This window comes from Cricetulus griseus, chromosome 2 (assembly GCF_003668045.3).
Source record: "Cricetulus griseus strain 17A/GY chromosome 2, alternate assembly CriGri-PICRH-1.0, whole genome shotgun sequence".
In the NCBI taxonomy this organism is placed as follows: Eukaryota; Metazoa; Chordata; class Mammalia; order Rodentia; family Cricetidae; genus Cricetulus; species Cricetulus griseus.
The window spans coordinates 435,481,836-435,501,921 of record NC_048595.1 but is presented as its reverse complement, the minus strand read 5'-3'; the positions used below and the strand labels follow the sequence as shown (position 1 = coordinate 435,501,921).

The following is a 20,086-nucleotide window of genomic DNA, read 5'->3' as shown; positions in this document are numbered from 1 at the left end:
GAGTCTGAGTACAGTATGGACCCCGACTGATGATAATGTATCAATACTAGTATGCTGGTTGTGACAATTCCATCAAACCAACATAAGACATTAAATAGGGAAAGCTGGCCACTCTGTCTTAAATACTTTTCTAAAACTATTCTAGACTAACCAGTTCATATTTTTAAAAAGTCCTGCTCAGAAAAAAAAAGAAAGAATAGAGTGATGGCGTTTGTGTTTTCAATAACTTATTCAGCCCAGCCATAAAACCATCCTCCTTGGGGTGTTCATCTGAATGGTTCTGATATGACACACACACTGCAGTACATGGCTAACTTACCTAGGACTGAGCTCAAGCAAATCTATGGATTTGGTCTTTAGTTCTCCACCTTTTTCATATTCCAGCATAATTCCTGTAAATCACACAAGCATGATATAAAGTGCTTAAGAAAAGCTAGGAAAAGATTTATGCACTTTGAGTTCTTTTAAAGCCTTTACTTTTCAGATTTTTAATAGCTGTTTTGTGTCTGTGTTTGTATATGGTGTATCCACAAGTTCATGTGGTACACATGTGAAAGAGGGTGTGCACTCACTTGCATGAGTACATATCTGGAGGTCAGAGGTCAATGTCAGGCATCTTCATCTACCATTCTCTATTTTTTTTGAGGCAGGGTCTCTCAAGCTCATCAACTTGGCTAGGCTGGCTTGCTCAAGAGCATCAGGTGTTTGCCAGTATCTGCCTCACGGGTGCTAGGCTGCTATAGATCTGAAATCTGATCCTCAATCTTGTGTGGTACTGTGGCTTGAATATGAACTATCCCCTATCAGCTCACAGGTATGAACACTTGATCCCCAGCTGGCAATGCTGTTTAGCCAGGTCATGGAACCTTTAGGAGGGAGAGCCTCCTTGGTGAAAGTAGGTCACTGCAGGGCAGGAGAGGTGATAGCTGGGGCCCACATCTTGTTCATGCTCAGCTTCGTGAGGATAGATGAAATGTGACCAGCCCACAGCACAGTCCCAGTGGAAGCCCCGGACTATCCTTGTCCTAACACCTGGCCCCAGCAGGCAGAAGCAGCACAATGCAGTTCCAGATGTTCTCAGCCTATGCCCCACAGGCCCAGTGCTGGTGGAACAGGACTCAGCAGCAGCTAAGACCTCCCACACTTTTCTCTGAGGCTGATCACTGGAGGGCAACCCATCCCACCCGTCCAAAAAGGAGAAACAGTAAAGTCCTGGATGTGCCAAACATGCCCACAATGCCATGTGTCCTGAAGCAATGCTAGAGAAGCCTTATGTCTCCTCACCCTTGAGCCAGCAGCATCACCAGTCTCATGGGGTGACCTAGCGGGTCACTCAGAAACATCAGAGAAGTACTTTTAAATGCCCCTCACTGAAGTCACAGGAGCACCAAAGCACAAACCAGAGCACAGTAATATTCTTGGGACTTGTGAAAGTAAACTGCCATTGGCACTAAAGCCCACAGAAAGGGACCAGACCTGTTTATTAAATGTAGAAAGGTGATAAGCTGTCCCAACAAGTGGTCGAAATAGAAGCTTAATGAATAACCTCATGGTGCTAAAACTAGGAAGAGATGGTTAACAAACACCAATACCCAGGATACACAAAAAAAAAAAAAAAAAAAAAAAAAAAAAAAAAAAAGAATCGCCCATCATACCGTTAACCATCAAAGGCCAATAACAAACACCAATGTTGAGATGAATGAGAAGCTTTAATTACCTGGTATACACATTGGAGAGTCATTAAAAAGTGTCTTAACGTGGGCTAGAAAGATGGATCAGCAGTTAAGCATGCATACTGTTTTGAAGAGGAACCCAGCTCTGTTCCCAGCAACCACAGCCACCTATGACTCCGGCTTCAGAGGAATCAGACTCCACAGACACCAGGAACTCACATGCATATGCTCACATACAGATACATACACATAATTAAAAATAAAAATAAAATCTTGTCTCTGTTTCTTCACGCTCTCTCTCTGTTTGCTTCTGCTTCTCTTCTCTCTTTCTCTATGGCGACTGGCCATGGCGGTCAGTCATTAACCCTGTTTCTCTTCTCTCTTAAGTCTCCCTATTCTGCCGGGCCTATAATAAACTGGTTAATATGTCTCAAAAAATAAATAAAATCTTAACAATAATAATTGTTTCAGCACTCACGGCAGTTTATTTGGTGGCATGAGACCTACACAAGGTGGAACCAGTCATCATTCTAGCACTGAGAGAGAAAAATGGGCTCAAAAGCCCCTATCCCTAGTTGAGAAGCTATAGACAGTTGATGAATGTTGGATGGAGAGAATCAGTTTTATTTAAGGGTGTGGATCCTAGTAGACAAACCATGCCCCAGGGCCACACTCAAGAGTTTATGGACAGGCATGACGTTGAGGAGTGGGTGGATCTGAGAGGAGCTGGAGGAGTGGGAAATTATTATCATCAAAATGCCTTATATACATGGATGAAATCTTCAAAGAATTAATAAAAAGCCTACATGTTTTAATACTTCAACAATCACAAAGCCACTTGCAATGTTTTTTAAGAATGGGAAAAATCTTTGGCAATAAACAGAACTTATGAAAGCAAATCAAATGAGAATTTTTTATTTTTTATTTTTATTTTTTTTTTTGGTTTTTCAAGAGAGGGTTTCTCTGTGGCTTTGGAGGTTGACCTGGAACTAGCTCTTGTATATTTGGCTGGCTAACTCATAGAGATCCATCTGCCTCTGGTTCCCGAGTGCTGGGATTAAAGGCGTGTGCCACCACCGCCCGGGTCAAATGAGAATTTTAAAACATGGAATGGGCAACAACGTGTGGAAAACATGTCTGTGGATTGACTCAATCCTAAAGATGACGAGAGGCACAGTTTGTGTCTGTGAAGACTGAGAAATGAAATATCCCCAACCCACACAACAGAGAGAAAAGAGACTAGGGCAAAGAACTAGGGCGGATCAAATCCTAGTCACACACATTGCCTGCCTCGGTGGGCCACAAAGAGCATCTTACACTTTTGAGACATCTTGGGACAACAAATGTGCTTTCATTGCATAATGGTTTCCATGTTAAAGTTGAGAATTGTAAAGCATTTGTGAAGTGGTTTTATTACAGATTCATAACATGCTAACATAAGTGTCCTATTTAAAAAGTTGCCATGTGTTCCACAAAGAAAACCATCAGAATGGGGGCAGGGTAGTTTCACACACATCTTCAATGCCCTGCCTGACTGAATCCAGCTGTAATCTCTCTTCTACTTCTGCATTAAAAGTCTTGCCATTCAGGCTGGGCATTGGTGGTGCTTGCCTTTAATCCCAGCACTCGGGAGGCAGAGGCAGGCAGATCTCTGTGAGTTCGAGGCCAGCCTGGTCTACAGAGCGAGTGCCAGGATAGGCTCCAAAGCTACACAGAGAAACCCTGTCTCAAAAAAACAAAAAACAAAAAACAAAAAAAAAAAACAGTCTTGCCATTCAGATGCTGTTTTGGTTGAAATACAAGAAAAAAATGATCATATGCAGATATAATAATAGCTTTTGGAAATGATGACAGTACTTCATTAATATGATATTAAAACTTAAAAGAGTTTTTTCAACTATAGTTGAAGTGTGGAACTACAACCACGTCACTGAGTTCTGTGATATTCAGATACATTAAAATCCAGATTTTTCCGTGGATTTTTATGCAGACATAACTGCAAAACATTCTCTTTTAATTATGCGTGGCTTCTGGCCTTCCCAGGCTCTATCATATGGCTTCCAATGACCATATCTGTGAGCAGCACCTCCAACCTATCATCAGAAAAATCTCACTACTGGCAAACTGTCATGACCATGTGGTGGGTACAAGTTTTCCAAACTTCTTGTTTTCTTTGAAAGCTCAAATTTTATCACTGGCATGAAATACTGGGGCTTTAAGTAGAACCCTTATCTGCCAAATGCCCCGAATCTGAAAAGCATCAGTTATCTGTCTGTCTTTGATGTAAAGATGATCTTCAAGGGGTAGGAGTTGGGGGAAGCACCTCATTCTGCAACTCACACAACCACAGGTATTTTCATAAGGATCACCATGGTGCTGGCTAAGCACACGAACATGGTGTGTGACTGGCTATGTGTCCTCAGACTGCTTATTTAGATAGGTGTTCCCTGCCTTTCTACCCATGGCCTTTCAGAGGTAGCCAATCCCACAGTGCACACTCCCTTTCTGCCTCCAACATATCTGTCATCCTTGGCATCTTCTGAACGTACTCTCTCTTTCTCCTCCAATGGCTTTGTTCCATTTAATCTCAATCTATGCCCAAGTATTCTTCTCACTTCATCTGCCTGCCTATCAATCTTTCTTTTATTGGTGCTCACAGCCATGTTATCAGTAAGCTAATCATTAATTATAATTGTAAACATTAATTATAGCTCCCCACAATAGGCTTCTTGAATTCCAGACATTCTGGTAGCCTGCCCCCACATTAAACAAGCAAGGCTCTTCCCCCAGCCCTGCTCCTCCTCTGGGGTCTCTTGGTGTCACAATCTTGGAAGGAATTCATCTCAATACAGTCTTGTGACACTTTACTTGGCAAAACTGAAGTTTACTGCTTTAGAATAAGAAAAGCATTCAGAATGCTTTTGATGGCTGCTAGAGCTACCCAGAGTCTTCCCACACAGGAGAATGACTGGACTTCTGGTGCTTTTGCATAGTTTGTCTTGACATAGTTTGTCTTCATAGGAGAGAATTGTAGTGAAGGTCTGGAGCCAGAATCTGGTTGTATAGTTGCAAAATAACCAAGAACCAGAAAAAGTTCTGAAGAAAATTCTTGTTTATTGAGGATGAAAACAGACAGCCTTTGGCACATTGAAACTTCAGCAAAATGTAGATAATACAACATTTTTCTCATTTTGTTAGTCCTTTGAGGGTTCCAGAGAATGCATTTTGACATATTCCCACCACTCTCCAACTCCTCCCAGATGCACACCCTGCTTCCCTACCCTTTGCATCCCTAGCTTTTATTTGGGTCCGTCACACTTTTAAAATCTTTTAAGAATGTAATTAAATACACTTCGATCTAGAAATAAATTCAAGGGAGTTAAAAGTGGCAATTTAAAGATCTAAGGTTGAAATTGGATACATTTTATGCATATATTTTAACAAATGAAGATGCAATTAATAGAAAAATCCCATTTACAATTACAAAGGGAACTTCTGGGTGCCTGAATACAAAATCAATATGAAATATACAAGATATATCTGAACCATTAAATGACAGCCCCAATGGCAATGGAGAGATGTAATTTTGAAAGACAAAGGTCAATATTGTCAAGATATCAAATAAATGTATGAAACTGATACCATGAAATTTTCCTATTTGGAAGTTAAAATATTGTTTGTTCCACTATGGAGAATAATAAACTATAAGACAATGAAGTATAATATGATACAAAATAAATCACGGTTATAGAATTAACTACTCCTTGACATTTCAAAGAAAGGTTAAGGGAACATACAGAATCAATGGGTAAACAATGTGTTATTTAACAAGCAATGATGCAAAAAATCAGTTTGATTTAAAAACTAACATAAATATCTGCCACACACATACAAAAACATATTACAAGTCAGTTAGAGATAATATTTGCAATAAAATATGAAGCAGTTTGAATAATAGGACTTATTTATATTCCAGTGCTTGAATTCAGTCTTTTAAGTCTGTGAAAATCAATTGGTAAAGGTGAAGTTTTCAAGAGACTTCTACAGTTCATTTTAAGCTCCTACACAGTAAAGAGTTGATGACATTAAGAACAAATTATGATCAGTGAAAACATTCAACATTTCAACAGGAAGTTCAATATGAAGAGTTCTAAATCTGGGGGGAGGGGAGGCAGGCAATAATGAGTAAATATACAAAATAAGAGAGTCTCTGCCTCATTACTAAGGGGAAAATATGATTTTCCTAGATTAATGAAGACGGCGAGTCCTAGTGACATGCAGTGTTAGCAGGCCCAAACAATGAAGCTCACACAGCTGTATGAAGTGACTTTATCATGGGATCATCCTCCAGAGGATTAATGCAATCTTAGTTCTTTTCTTTAATCTTTTTCTTAAGATGTGTACCTAACTAAATATTCCCATAGATTTTTTTTAAAGTATAAGAAAACTTTAAAAACTGGAGAAAAGTGAAAAGACATGACAGGGGTTAACAATGTTAGAATATAAACTCTTAAGCAATGAGGGCCCAAATAAGATACAGCATTTTAAACTATATAAAGCCAACCTAAATGGGAGGCAGTGTTAATCATTAAAATGATTTTCCTTTTCTGTGACTGTAGGATTTTACATCACACATAAATGGACTTGTTACTATTATTGAGGAAAGCGAGCACTCAATATTTTCTAGTAAGTGATCTAAGGCAGAGGTTGTCAGCCTGTGGGTCACAACCCCTCTGGGGTTGGAACAACCTTCACACAGGGGGTGCATATTGGATATCCTGAATATCAGATATTTACATTGTGATTCAAAACAGCAGCAAAATTACAGTTATGAAATAACAGCAAAAATAATTTTGTGGTTTTGTTACCCCAACATGAGGAACTGTATTAAGGGATCACAGTGTTAGGAAGGTTGAGAACCACTGTTATAAGGGATGAATATGTAATAAGATAATCTGTGTCTTAAAGATTGGAAAAAAATAGAAGTTGATACCCAAATTACATAACCTAATATCCTAAAAATTCATTTTTAAATTATCAAACAAACTTTAATTACAAGTCTGGTCAGCTTTTTTTTTCCATTCACTACCTTTCTTGTTTCTATCAAAGTGAGTACTGTCCAAAGCCCTGAAGCTGGCTACTAAAAAAATCAATTAAATTGTTATACAACAAGGTCTAGAAAATAAAGTACAAAATCTCAAACAGGCACATTTGGCTGTGTCCGTGTGATAAAATGTCAAGGCAGTGTGTTCATCCTTTCCACAACTACTGGGCTACAGCTGGAGTCGAAGATTGTGGCATGAGCTACAGAGAATACACGCAAGCAGACAAAGGTACTGATGGTGTACATCTCTCTTGGGTGATTTGTTTCCACCTCTCAATATTTGTCACCTTCTGTTGATCATCAGTTACTATGCAATAAGCTCAATTCTGAAAACATTACGGAAAGAAGTCTCTACCCTCATACAGTATCAAGAAATACTAGTATTCTTTACTTGGAACAGCAGAAACTTTTGAAGTGCTGGGAATCAGAACCAGTTTAATTTAATTCCTAACCAAAGAGCAAGGAACTGAATACAAACAACAAAAGAGACAAAGACTGTCATAATTGAATTGGTGGAAAAGCTCAGTGAGCACCTATGCTTCAAAAACCCAAGACCTTTGGGGTAATGAACTAATGAACGTGACCTAGGAGGGAAAAGGGTTTGTGTAGGGCCAGCTACAACCTGCTGTGTTCATTTATTCACCAGGTATTTAGGTAGGGACAGCATTGATTAAATAGATGCTAACAGAAAGATGTCTCAGACTTTAAGTGGGTAGATTGAAACGACAGCCTTAGAAGGCAAAACAAAATTGTTCTCTATATAGACGCAATAAAGGCTGTACAGGGAACATTGCATGTCAAGCATTTTTTCCCATATGATAATGTTCGTAAAACACCCACTTGCTATTCAGTAGTGTCTGGGAAACTTGCATATAAAGATAGCACCCCAAAGATTGGAATTTAGAAATCAAATATCTAATTGTGCAAAGTAATATGGCCTCACTAGAAAAATAATCACTAAGTCATGAGTGGCAAGCTGGAGTCTGCAGCCTGTCTGACTCCTGTTAGAATGGTGGCTGTCAGAGCTGAATCATCAGAGATCAGAGATCTATTCTTACTTCAGCAGAAGTTCCAGCATCATTCTTGACTGTGGTTTCATCAAGCTTGCTTATTCAACACATGTGAGTGGATATTTTATGCACAAACTCTATGTACCTGCTGAAAATAGGTGATAAACAAAGCAGCCAAAGTCCCTCATAGAACTCTTCTCTTGTGGGGAAAGTTAAGCAAGAAAAACTAGTAAGAGGGATAGTTTATTATACTGACATAGCCCTGAGATAGAAGAGGGCTGGGAACTACCTTGAGAAGATGGAGCTTTTAGAATGAGAAGCTATCTGGACTTCATTCAATACACCTTTGAGAAAAGTACTAAGAGTTAGGAACACCTTCAATGCAAATAACCACAGAAAAACCATCCCAGGAAGTAGTATCAACCTCAGGGACACTTAGTAGGACCGTGCAAAGCTGGTCCGACACACACAGAAAAGAGTGGTGTTGCTAAAGAAAGACAAAGAAAATATCAGGGTCAGAGTGGCAGAAGGATAAGATCCTGCAGGAGGCTGGACAGGGTGACCCTTTGAGATTTAAAATGAACAAAGGTGTGTAGGGAGCTTGAGTAGCAGACTGACTTCTTCAGATGGGCACTTCAACAGAGTCATCAGGTTGCTCTGTTGAGATGGGGCAAGGTGGAAGCTATAGTAATCGAGAAAACTAATGTAATGAAATGAAGGTGGAATCAGGTTTCTGGTAACTGGTAATACTTGATTAATGTTATATCAGATGGATGATGGATGGATGAAAGGACAAAGAGAGATGGATGGATTGGTGAATGAATGGATGAGGAGAGAAAGAGTGAACTGACAGAATTACTCATTGAACAAGATACAAAGTGAGAAAGAGGGGAAATAAGAATGAGATCAAATCTTTGTCATGTACTCTGGAGTACTCAGAGGCTGCCCAGCAAATGAGTACAAATAGATAAGAGAAGTTTCAGGTCAGAGGTCTGGGGCATTCCAAACTAAGAGAGCAGAGGAGCCAACAGGACAGAGCAAGGAGTAGTGGTGAGGTGGAAGAATGACAGAGTGGCCGTCTTAGAAGCCAGATGGAGTAGACATGGAGTCCAGTGCCGCTGCCTGCTGTGACATAGCCAGTGGCTTCAGATACACGGAGGTCAGTGGAAATCCTGAAAAAGACAGGCTTTAGGGTGCAATAACAGTGAAAACAGGCCTGAAGAGATGTCTCAGCATTTAAGATTACTGGCTACTCTTACAGAGGACACAGGTTCAGTTCCCAGCAGCCACATGGCAGCTCACGACTGTCATTGACTCTATTTCCAAGGGATCTGACACCTTCACACCAATGCACATAAAACAAAAGAAACCCTGCCTTAAACAATGAAAACAGGAAACTAGCTAAAGAAAGAAAGCAGAGATTGAAGGACATGTGGCTCAAAGTAGGCTTACACTGAAGGGAGAAGGCCATCATACTGGCAAATGGAGAATCCCCCCAAAGTGTGAGCTAAGTGCTACTGACTGACAACTTGGCATATCCAATCAGCTTGCCCCACGGAAAAGGTCTGATGTGCTGATAACTGACTGTCCACGTCTCACAGCCCACATCCCTAACCCGAGTTCCAAAGCAAAGGGATCAAGTGGGGCAAGCATTTATGAGACTCTTCTAGTTTGATTCCTGTTGCAGAAGCAACTCTGGAGCGGGAGAGGATTTATTTGGATTACACATACCTAGTACAGTCTGTCAAGGAAGGAAGTCAGGGCAGGAACTCAAGCAAGAACAAAGGCAAGAACCATGGAGGAACACTGCCTGCTGGCTTCCTTCCCATGGCTTGTTCAGCCTGCTATTTATACATCCCAGGACCGCCTTCCTAGGGATGGGACCACCCATAATGACCCAGGTCCTCCTACATCAATAATTAACTAAGAAAAAGCCTCATGGACTGTTTATAAGCCAGTCTGGTGGAGGCAATTACGGAACTGAAGTTCCCTCTTCCCAGATGACTCTCGATTGTGTCATGTGATGGTAAATATAACAAAAATAAAAAACAGTGTAGAGTAAGTCAGTAAAGGTTCTTTTGATATAGAGACAGAAGGCTTCTCTGCATCCGAGGCACTAGCTGAAATGATGTAAAGAAAAAGGGTTAGCCATTGTGAGGTCTAGGGGAAACTTTGTCCAGGGAGGAGACAGTGAGTGACAGGCCTTTTGGAAGAATAGTTCAGAGGCCTAAAGTATAGAGAGGACAGAGAGTAAAGTTCTAGAAATGAACAGAGCCAGCTGAGCCAATTCTTTCAGATTGCATGTTTTATTTTAGGCCTAACAGACACATAGTGAGAGACTATTGGAGATGTCTGGTTCAGATTCCACTGGCAAAAAGTAGATGAGAATGAAAACCAAGAAGCCAGTTGACAAGACACTGCCGTCCCAACAAGAGATGGCAGATGCCTGAGTCAAGAGTCGGGCTATATTAATAGACAGAAAGCTTGCTGAGTCAAGAAAATTGTGTGATGCTAAAGATAGGTGAACTGAAGGATGGACGTAGAGGTGATTGATACAGTCTGTTGCTAGATGGAAAAGAGTGGACAGGAAGGGGCAATGAGAGGTGTCAAGGACAAATAAAGGATGGTCATGTGGCTTCTTTGGGGGAAAAAACCTGGGCAAGGAAAACAGAGACAGGTGATGATATTAGCTGCTGACAGTGGACAAAGTGTAAGAACAACGAAATCAGGGTGGCCTCACAGAAAGGAATAATGATACTATTAGATACTTTGGTTAGAATTATGAACTGAAATGCTGGCTGCATTGCTGAGAAAAATGAGACATCTGTTCCCGAAATTCTCCGGAGTCCACATCCATAAAGCTGTCTTGGTTAAACTGCTACAGGGAATTAGCTCTCCTCTGCCAAGCCTGCAGTTTCTTTACCCAAATGGGTCATTGAGCAGGTGTGGTTAGCAGTTATCCTGAGCCAAGTTTTGAGGACTTTCTTTTACGTATTTCATTTTATTTGCCATTTCATCCACATGCATTGTTTATGTTACGTGTGTGCATGCGAATGAGCACATGAAAACATGCATACATTCTACAGTGCACATGGGGGTCACAGAAGCACTTCAGGGAGGCAGTCCCTCCTTCAGTCACATTAGACTGGACTCAGATCGCCAGGCTTGGCCACAGGTAGCTTTACCCACCGGCTCTGTCCCTGGCTCTTTTTATTTTTAATTTGATTTCCTAGGTAAAGGCTGGGAGTTGTCCTCCTATTTGTTGTTGATGTTGTTGTTTTGGTTTTTGTTCGGTTGGTTTGTTTTTCCAGACAAGGTTTCTCTGTGTAATGGCCCTAACTGTTCTGGAATTCACTCTGTAGACCAGGCTGGCCTTGAACTTACAGAGATCCATCTGCCTGTGTTTCCTGAGAGCTGGGATTAAGGGCGTGTGCCACCATGCTGGGGTTCCTCCTATTTTGACCACAACAAGTTGTATTTCATTTACTCCCTGATGGTCCTCTCAACATATAACATGTGACTACCAGAAAAGTATATCCTACTCTAAAACAGCAACACTTTGCGGACTTATTTCATAATCACCACATCAGAATCAAGGGCCTTCTTTAAACTCATATGGTGAGGGTCACAGAGCCTGTAAGTTGTAGGTGGTTCATAAAGTGATTTCTTGATGATGTAGACCAGAGTGTGTAACAAAGGTAACAAGCTTGGTTGAGTGTGCATTCTTTTTCTTTTCATGCTTCCTTCACTTAGACTTGGTCATTAAGAGTTTAAAATAACAGATGGTTCCAGAAAACACTATCCCAGGAGGTCACTATTCATTACCCTTCCAGCCCCCTCCCCACCCCGACTCAGACTCATGAGTTACTAGAAAGCTTTTTAATAAAAAGTTTAATAACTTCCTCAGAGAGTCACTTAAAGGACTTTGAGGAACAGCGGTTAGCGTATGAAAGAATAGGAGGCCCGGACTGCAGAGCTCCGGCTTCCTGTCCCTCTGGGTCACAGAAGCAGGACCTCCATGCCCCTCCCCAAGTTCCCGCCCCCTTCTTCGTTCCAGACCATCCCAGGCAGCGAACCCAGGGGCCACACGCGGGAACTCCGTACCTGGTGGGTAATACCGAAGCAAGAGGCTCTTGAGTTTCATTTTCTTCCTCTCCCACACTGATGGGCTTCGTAGCCATGGAAACGGACAAACAGCAGTGGGTCACTGAAGCGCATGCGCAAGTGTTTCAGTTTGGGCTTAGGCGAGCCCCTCCGCGGCGGGTCGGGAGCGGTCAAGAGGAGCAAGCCTGTTCCCACGTGGTGGCGCTAGTCCACCCCATGGGAAAGGGTTGATCCTGTAACTGTTGTAACTTTTCTGATCAACTCGTTTATTTTAGCTCTTTTTAGAGTGAAAGAAAAAGAATTGCTATTGTGGAAAAGAAAATGTTCATACAGTTTCCAATATTACCTGCCAAATTCCAAAGCCTTTGTGTGTGTGTGTGTGTGTGTGTGTGTGTGTGTGTGTGTGTGTGTGTGTGTACTCTTGAAGATTTTAGAAAGACAAACCAACCACGACTACTCGACTACTTGCTTGAAATATTGGGAAGAAAGGTGAAGGAAGAAATTTTGCTAATAAACTCGAGTAAGCCCGGTAGAAGCAAGCAACACACCTCCAACTGGAAGACACATATGTGACCCTCTGTCTTTTCCTGCCCAGCCATTCTACTAGTCATTACAAACTTCAAACCTAGGGAGAGGAAGAGATGGAAGAGATGAAAATTTCCCTTTCTAGAAATGAGACACCCATGCTATCGTTTCTGTACCTGCCATTTGCAAACATGGCTTTTGGAAAAGTAACTTCACTGTGGAGAAAGCTGGTGGACGGCGTCTAAATCATGTCATCAAAGTTACCTTCACTGAGACACACTAACATCCCATACTTGTTATTACAGTACACCAAAGAGGACATGGTTCTGAAAGCCCTGCCTGAAATGCCTTACTTGACCCAGGCCAGGAGGAAGCATCACTCTCTCTTAGTCAGCTTTCTGTTACTTTGATGAAGTACCTGAAAGAACTCAACTAAGGTTTGGATTATCGGGTCTATCTTTGGAAAAGCATAGCATGTGCTGGAAGAGGCTACTCACACCTCATGGTGGCCTGGAAGTAAACAAGGGGAGAGGAAGGGATAAATTAAGAGACACCTAAATTCTATACTTCTTTGAAGTAGGCCCCAATTCCTTAAGCTGCCTCTAATTCCCAATAGACAATTAAATAGGGACTTCATCAATGCCCAATTTATTGATGAAGTTAAAGTCACCAGTCATCTCCAAAAGAAGCTACCTCTGAACACCTCAATACATACTTATTCAGACTCAAACTATAACACTCTTTTGGAGTCAAAGCCCTGTTTCCCGAGGGGCAGCACCTCCAAAGAGGTCAGCAGGCCTTGTGTCGGTCTTTGTATGAGAACAATTCCTCAGAAATGCACACACTTACTTCCATTCTGTGTCCAAAGCCCTACGAGTTCCTTTAAGGACCTCTTATACACAAAGAGATATTAGGGTCCTACTTGAAGCCCAGAACCATTGTCAAATACCCAAGCCATTTTCCTAGAAGATATTAGAGCTGTGTACAGCAGAAAGATGAACCAGAAATGAGCAAGTAGAGTGTTAAGTAGACTCAGCTCTCTCTTAGCTTTGGCTTCACTTGCAATTAAAGCCAAATGGCATGGTATAGGAAACAGGGTTTGGGGAACTACTTGGAACCTGGGAGTGAGGCTCTTACAAATAGGGTTCACAGAGGGTTCTGTAATCCTCTTTCTATGTGAGGATAACAGTCTAAAACCCAGAAGAAAGACTCACCAGAACTCACCTGAGCTCAGACTTCCTGTCTTCCGAATCATGAGGGATTGATTTCTATGTTTCTATGGTTCGTGGACCATCTGTTCCCTAACACTTTGATGCAGCAGTATGAACTGAGAGGATCCGGTGAAAACCATCCTTGAGCAGCCAGAAGCTACACACGTAGGAGCCTCAGTGTTACTCCTCTAAACCAACCCAGCTAGTCAAGTCAAGTTACTTGGGGCCTTCAGGACTCACAATGTGATCCAGGAATGGAATCAAGAAAATGCTCTGGGAATCCTTCAGAAATGTTTGTTCTGGGCTCATTTCCTATCTCCGTAGACTTGCCAAAACAGAAAAATAATCAGTAAGGAGGCCCTACAATCCCAGTTGAAACAAATTTGCTGATGCCAACCATGAAGGATGAAGTTTATGGTCCACAGCACTGGTTTAATACATCTATCTCCCTGATGTGGCTAAAACTGAGTGATTCTAGTTGGGCCCTGTCTTGCATGGGCAGATCTTTTGTGTACTATAGTCATACCAAGTTTCTTTGATTGTCAGTGTATTAACTAGTTACTTTTCTGTTGTTGTAACTAAAGCAACTTATAGAAGGGACGATTTATGCGGTTTATAATTCCAAAGGGAGTCCATCGCTGTCATGGTGAGGAAGTGTGGCAGTAGGTAGCCATGGGGGCTGGAGCTCACACTTTAAATTATAAGCATGAAGGAGAGAGAGAGAGAGAGAGAGAGAGAGAGAGAGAGAGAGAGAGAGAGAGAGAGACAGAGAGAGAGACAGAGAGAGAGACAGAGAGACAGAGAGACAGAGAGAGACAGAGAGACAGAGAGAGACAGAGAGACAGGGAGAGACAGAGACAGAGAGACAGAAGAGACAGAGAGAGACAGGGAGAGAGAGAACTAAACTACCAGATTCTTTAAACTCTCAAATTCCACCCCATTGCCACACTTCCTCTAAAGTTTCACCAAGCAACACCACCAACTGGGAACCAAGTACTCAAATGTCGTAGACAATTGAGTGTCTCTTCTTCAAATCACCACAGACAGGGTTCTTGTCTTCATATTCTCAAATAGGAATGAGACCCTCAAAAATATATGGTTAAAAACTTAGAATTCTTTACATAAGTTTGCTCCAGATATCCCAGTAATTGACAAAGGCCAATGGACATGGCTGGGAGAGTGATAGTCACCAGGAAGGTAAAAGTAGAGGGGAGGTTAGCCTCTAAAAATGACAGAAGCACAGAAAGGCAAGAAGACGGAGGGGAAAGATGAGGCTGTGGAGGAACGGTGTAGATTCAGTCAGTACTGGGGATGGCCAGAGTGGGCGTGCAGCATCTATCTACACTTGGACTTTGTGGAATCCGTTTGGAGCCTCCTTGAGAAAGTTACAGCATCAACAAGAGGTCTGCAGCATTGGGCCTTCTTTGAGAGCAGCAGATAAATGACAGACTTGGTCTCCTATTGGAGAGGAAAATAATATGTGGACATTACAAGCCAGGCAGGGGAGGTGAGCTTTGCATGGAAACTAGAGGTGGCTTTGCTACACGGGGACCCAGGGTAAAGGGTCTGCTTTGCACTGGTGTGCATGCGATTTCATTGCATTTTACCTCTTCCCATATTGCTTGCACTCCCATAGTAGGACTCAAAAACATCTGATCTTACCTGGAGCTTCAAAACTGACAGTAAGAATCCACTGAGTCATTCAGTCAATATGCATGAAGGAGCTGGCAAAGCTGGATATGTTACTGTTACTGGTACCTACTTCTGAACAACATTGCAGAGAAATCAGTGTTCAGTCAGATTTGATATGAGTCATACTTTGGTAGGGTATGCTCTGGACATGAATAGAGGGTGCCAGATACTTCCTTTCTCTCTCCTGAGTCTTAGCCATAAGGTGAGTAGCTTGGCTCCAATACAGATTCCCCACTGTGATGTATTACCTCAACACAGCCCCACAACAACAGAACTAATCCTTCCAAGACTGAAGCTTCCAAAACCATAATCCCAAATAGATTCCTCTTCTAAAATTTGCATTGATTGTATATGTACAAATATACAAAAAGAGTTAAGATGGAGTTATCACCCTAACAGGATACCAATGCCCCTACTAGACACTACTGGCTACAAAGAATTAAAAGTCCGGTGTCAGGAATGGATTATCTCTTCCACAGTTCTTGGCCACTGAAGTCCCATAAACCCTTGAGCATTATAAACTATTGCTAATGTTACCCTCCAGAACTTGATGTTATTCCTCTATTGCTGAAGACACCGTGTACTTGAGACACAGGACATGGAGATGTCAAGCTGTCTCTGACCTAGAAGACTCATCCCTACTAGCCAGCTTTCATGGTTCAGAAAAATGCCATGCACTACAAGAAAAGTGGTCATCAATCTACCCAACCACAAACCCTGTGAGCCACAGTAACATCTGTCCTGACCAGACATGCCCACTGGTGCAATAGTGGCATGGACATCTTGTGAGTAACCAACCGCATTCTATAACTGCATTCTGATTGGAGTTATGGTCTGTTCCACAAGGTGAAACCTGTACCTGGTGCTATCACCAGGCCAAGAACCTGTGGCTACGCCGGTCATGGGTCCTGTGGAACTATCTACTCCTATGATTCTGATAAGTAGATACAGACTTAAATGGGCTTCTAATGACTTATAATTATACCCATACATTAATGTGTGTCTTTGCCCTCATCAGAGACGCTTCCATTTGTACTGCATGGTTATTAACACAGAAACCCATAACTGCCTACGGTGAAGAGAATAAGAGACTGCAGAATGCTTGGCCCTGAATGGGACATCTATATCACACCCCTTCCTCTCACGGTTTTCGGAATCATTGCAGGGGAAGGGGCAGAGAGATTTTAAGAGCCAGAAGCAGTGGATGAATACAAGGAAATGGCGTCCTCTGGAGGCAGTGTGGAAATGAACACATACGTTCTCAGAGAGATTGTGACAGTGTATAAGCCTAACCAGACCAAACCGATGGAGAAGGGAGACAGAGGTGGAGTCCCACTTCAGCAAAGGAACCGTTTGGGATAGATAGCTGCTGGAAAAGGGAAAATCAGTTTTCTTTAGGAGTGCTGCCCTTGGTAAGTCAGCCATGCTCCAGTGGGCGTCAACACATCCAAGAATACATGAGCAGCACAAAATGGAAGTAATGGATGTAGAAAAAAAGAGAATACAAAGTTGAGCAGATGGGGGGGGTGGACCTGGGAAGAGTTGGGGGAGAGGAGTGACTATGATCAAAACTCCCAAAGAACTAATAAACTGTTAATTGCTTTATCTTGGATATCATTACAGTGACGGCAAGCTGACTAACTTGGGCTGTCTCTGAAGCCCGGAGACTTTCCCAGCACCCGAAATGTTCTAGCTGGCACACTGTGACCAGCTGCCAAGTTACACAACTTGGTGCCAAGTTGGCTCAGAGTCAGAAACAGATGAAAATTCCCTCGCAGTTCTACGATTCTGTGCTCTTAATGTAATCTGTGTGTTCCGTAAGGGATTGGGAATTTTTTAATGTGGATTGCTGGTTAGAAAGCAACAATTCCAGAGCCTGGCCCTCTCACCCTGACCTTGATGGCACAGATCTTTCAACCCCTCACCTTTGGTTACTCAATTCTAAATGACTTTCTTCCATTCCATTCTGCACTCGGATCCCACTCAGGGCTTCTTCCTGCCCTGGGATTTCATCCTCCTCATTCCTCACAGCTGATAAGCCTCCTCCTATCCCAGCTGCTTAAAGTGTTACCAGACTAATTCATCTTCTCGGCATGCACAGCTCAATTTCATTCCCAGCGTATCGTGCGTGCGGGCTGCACGTCACGTATTCCACAGCATCCCTGCTCTGCCATTTCTTCCTCAAGACCACAAATAGCCAAGCACATCTGGATGCTTTCAGGTATGACCCGTGATTCCTCAGTCTCTCCATGTTGAAGGCTCCATTACATGTAAATTTCTGTTTCTTTTCTGTCTACCAACCAATTTCATTCTTTTCTTTTGTTTGCCTCTACCCCCTCCTGTGTGGGGGGGGGGGTGCACGGGCAAACACACACACACACACACACACACACACACACACACACACACACACTGCCTCATTTAGGCCGTATACCACAGCACTCCAGTGTGCAGGTCTCTCACGTAGAATTTTTCAATTTGTTGACTTTGTGATGGTGTGAAAGCAATTCATACCCAGTAGAAATAATACACTTCCTTTAGAATTTTAATCTTTATTCTGGCTTTCTGTCCTGGAATCAATGAACCACACAGAGCAAGCACCAACACTCAACAAGATACTATGTGGCTAAACTGAGATGCTCAGCGGGTGCATTCTCAGTATAAATGGGTTCGTTAGCACTAAACCTCCTTATAAAAGTGAAAAAAAGCACCTGTGTTTTCTTTCAAGCTGCTTTTAAGACAAGTGTGGGAAATGTTGTGATGTGTGACTGGGCTGGAATTGCAGAGAGCTAAGCCTCTGCTATTAGGAAACGCCTCCTTGGGAAGGCAGCATGAACATCGGGAGGGACACATATGAATCAAAAGAATTTGGTATTTGAGTTTCAATTCTGTAGTGTATAAGCACAGTCACTTTCAAAGGTCAGTTGCTTCCACTTAATGTGAGGATGATAATAATGTTTCCTGCTTCCTGCTTCCTGCTTCCTGCTTCCTGCTTCCTGCTTCCTGGGACTGTAAGAGATGATGCCATACATGCAGTACACTGTAGAAAGTCTTACTTCAGCTATCCCCCTCTATAGCAAAATTCTTTAACTCTTAAGTATGCCTTGGCATGCAGATTATATCTAAACATCCACTCAAAATAAATTATCATTGAGGGAATTCTGCCCTCCAGGAAAAGTTCTGCATGTGATAAAAAGCTCCATGACAGTAGGGGGCAGCAGTGTACATGATTCCATCAGGATGCGGCTGTTTTCCTTTGGAAAATATTGGCTAGGTCAGACCACAGGTAACATTAGGTACTGAGTGGAATAAACCAATTCCTTTTAACTTCATGAAACCTAATCAATAGAAAAAGGGACCCATGGTAGAGGGACCTGTCAGTCTCCACCCCACAAACTCCATTTTGAACTTCAGAGGACCATGCATAAGTTGGCTGTAGAGGCAGGGATGGAGAAACACATGACTAAAGGGAAGTCCCTCTCAGCAAGGCTGACCTATTGTCACTGAGCTGGAGTACATATTGCTTGCTGAATGTCCAGGTCACCTTAACAGAAACAAACCTGAAATCCCAATTGTGTATCGCACCCCAAAATGGCCAGGCTGATTCTGTGAGAAGGAAATACCCTACCATTTAAGAAAGTAGAGACTGTGCTCAGTGGATAAGAGTAAAGTTGGATAAGAACATTCCTTCTGTTTCTGAATGAAACACAGGCTGTTTTATCCATAGTCACAGTGTTCAAGCACTATTGCTTCTCAGCATGAACCTCATGACCAGGCTCAAGAATAAAGGCATTCCAAGGACTCCCTGCTCTTGTCAAGACACTACATGACTAAGTGACAGACAGACTTACAGGGTAGATGGAAAGTGGTACATTGTTGTCCTGATACAATGATTTGCTCTGAAATACAAACTATATTGGGTGCAAAGTCTTTGTAGACAGGACACAGAGATCCAAAGAATGAAAATGGTTATAGTATCTCTGAAAATTCCATCTACCAAGTCACTGAAAGGGGTTTTATTGTTACCTTTTCAATCATCATTCTCTATCTTTGGAAATTTGAGGTTCCCAAAATTATTCAAACATGATAAATATGTTCTCGTAGCTAAAGACTTCCCTTTGATCATTTCGGGTTGCTTATGTCCCTGTATAAATAGAACAAAAGGGGGGTTACCACAGTGACTGGAAATCTTAGGTTATCAAAGGGAAATTGAGTCCCCGTTAAAATGAGAGACTATTCCTCAAACATAGAATGTCTAAGGGATGGCATTTTTGTCCCAAGCAGTAAAAGCTGATAGGAAGACGGTGAGTTCAGCAAAGTCCTCCTTCATGCCCTTCATTAATTAAGATTTGAATTGCCTTGTGTCTATAGCCCCTAGCCCAGTAGATAGAGAGCTGAGGCAGAATTGGCAATGGAATAAGAAACATACAAAGAAACAACCACCGAAATAGATCAGTTGGGAGAGCATGAGACTGAAGAAACATACAAAGAATACATCCTAATTAAAACTTATGGTGAGTTGCAAAGAAGCCTTGCTCATTGTTGTAGGAATGCATTTCCTTGTAGATCATTTTATTCCCTCTTACATGGAGAGTTGTTGGCGGCATGTAAGTTCATAGTTTTATCCACAAGTTAACGTTAAACAACTGTGATAAGAAAAAATGATGATGCCCAGAGACGAGTGTTGCCACCGATAATGATCAGGGTCTCCAGGGAAAACATTACATGTGTTTTCATTTACATGAGAAGTGGTTTCACTATAACCAT

At 42.1% G+C, this 20,086-nt stretch overlaps 1 protein-coding gene across 1 annotated transcript in view; it reads right to left on the bottom strand.

Moving 5' to 3' along the window:
• The window catches only part of LOC100757280 (dynein assembly factor with WDR repeat domains 1), a 28,161-nt gene extending 27,774 nt beyond the window's left edge, over positions 1 to 387 (bottom strand). Inside the window, exon 1 of the mRNA XM_035439259.1 lies at positions 320 to 387. Coding sequence (XP_035295150.1) covers positions 320 to 387 — 68 coding nt within the window. The remainder of the gene's footprint in view (positions 1 to 319) is intronic.
• Between the last annotated feature and the right edge of the window lie 19,699 nt (positions 388 to 20,086).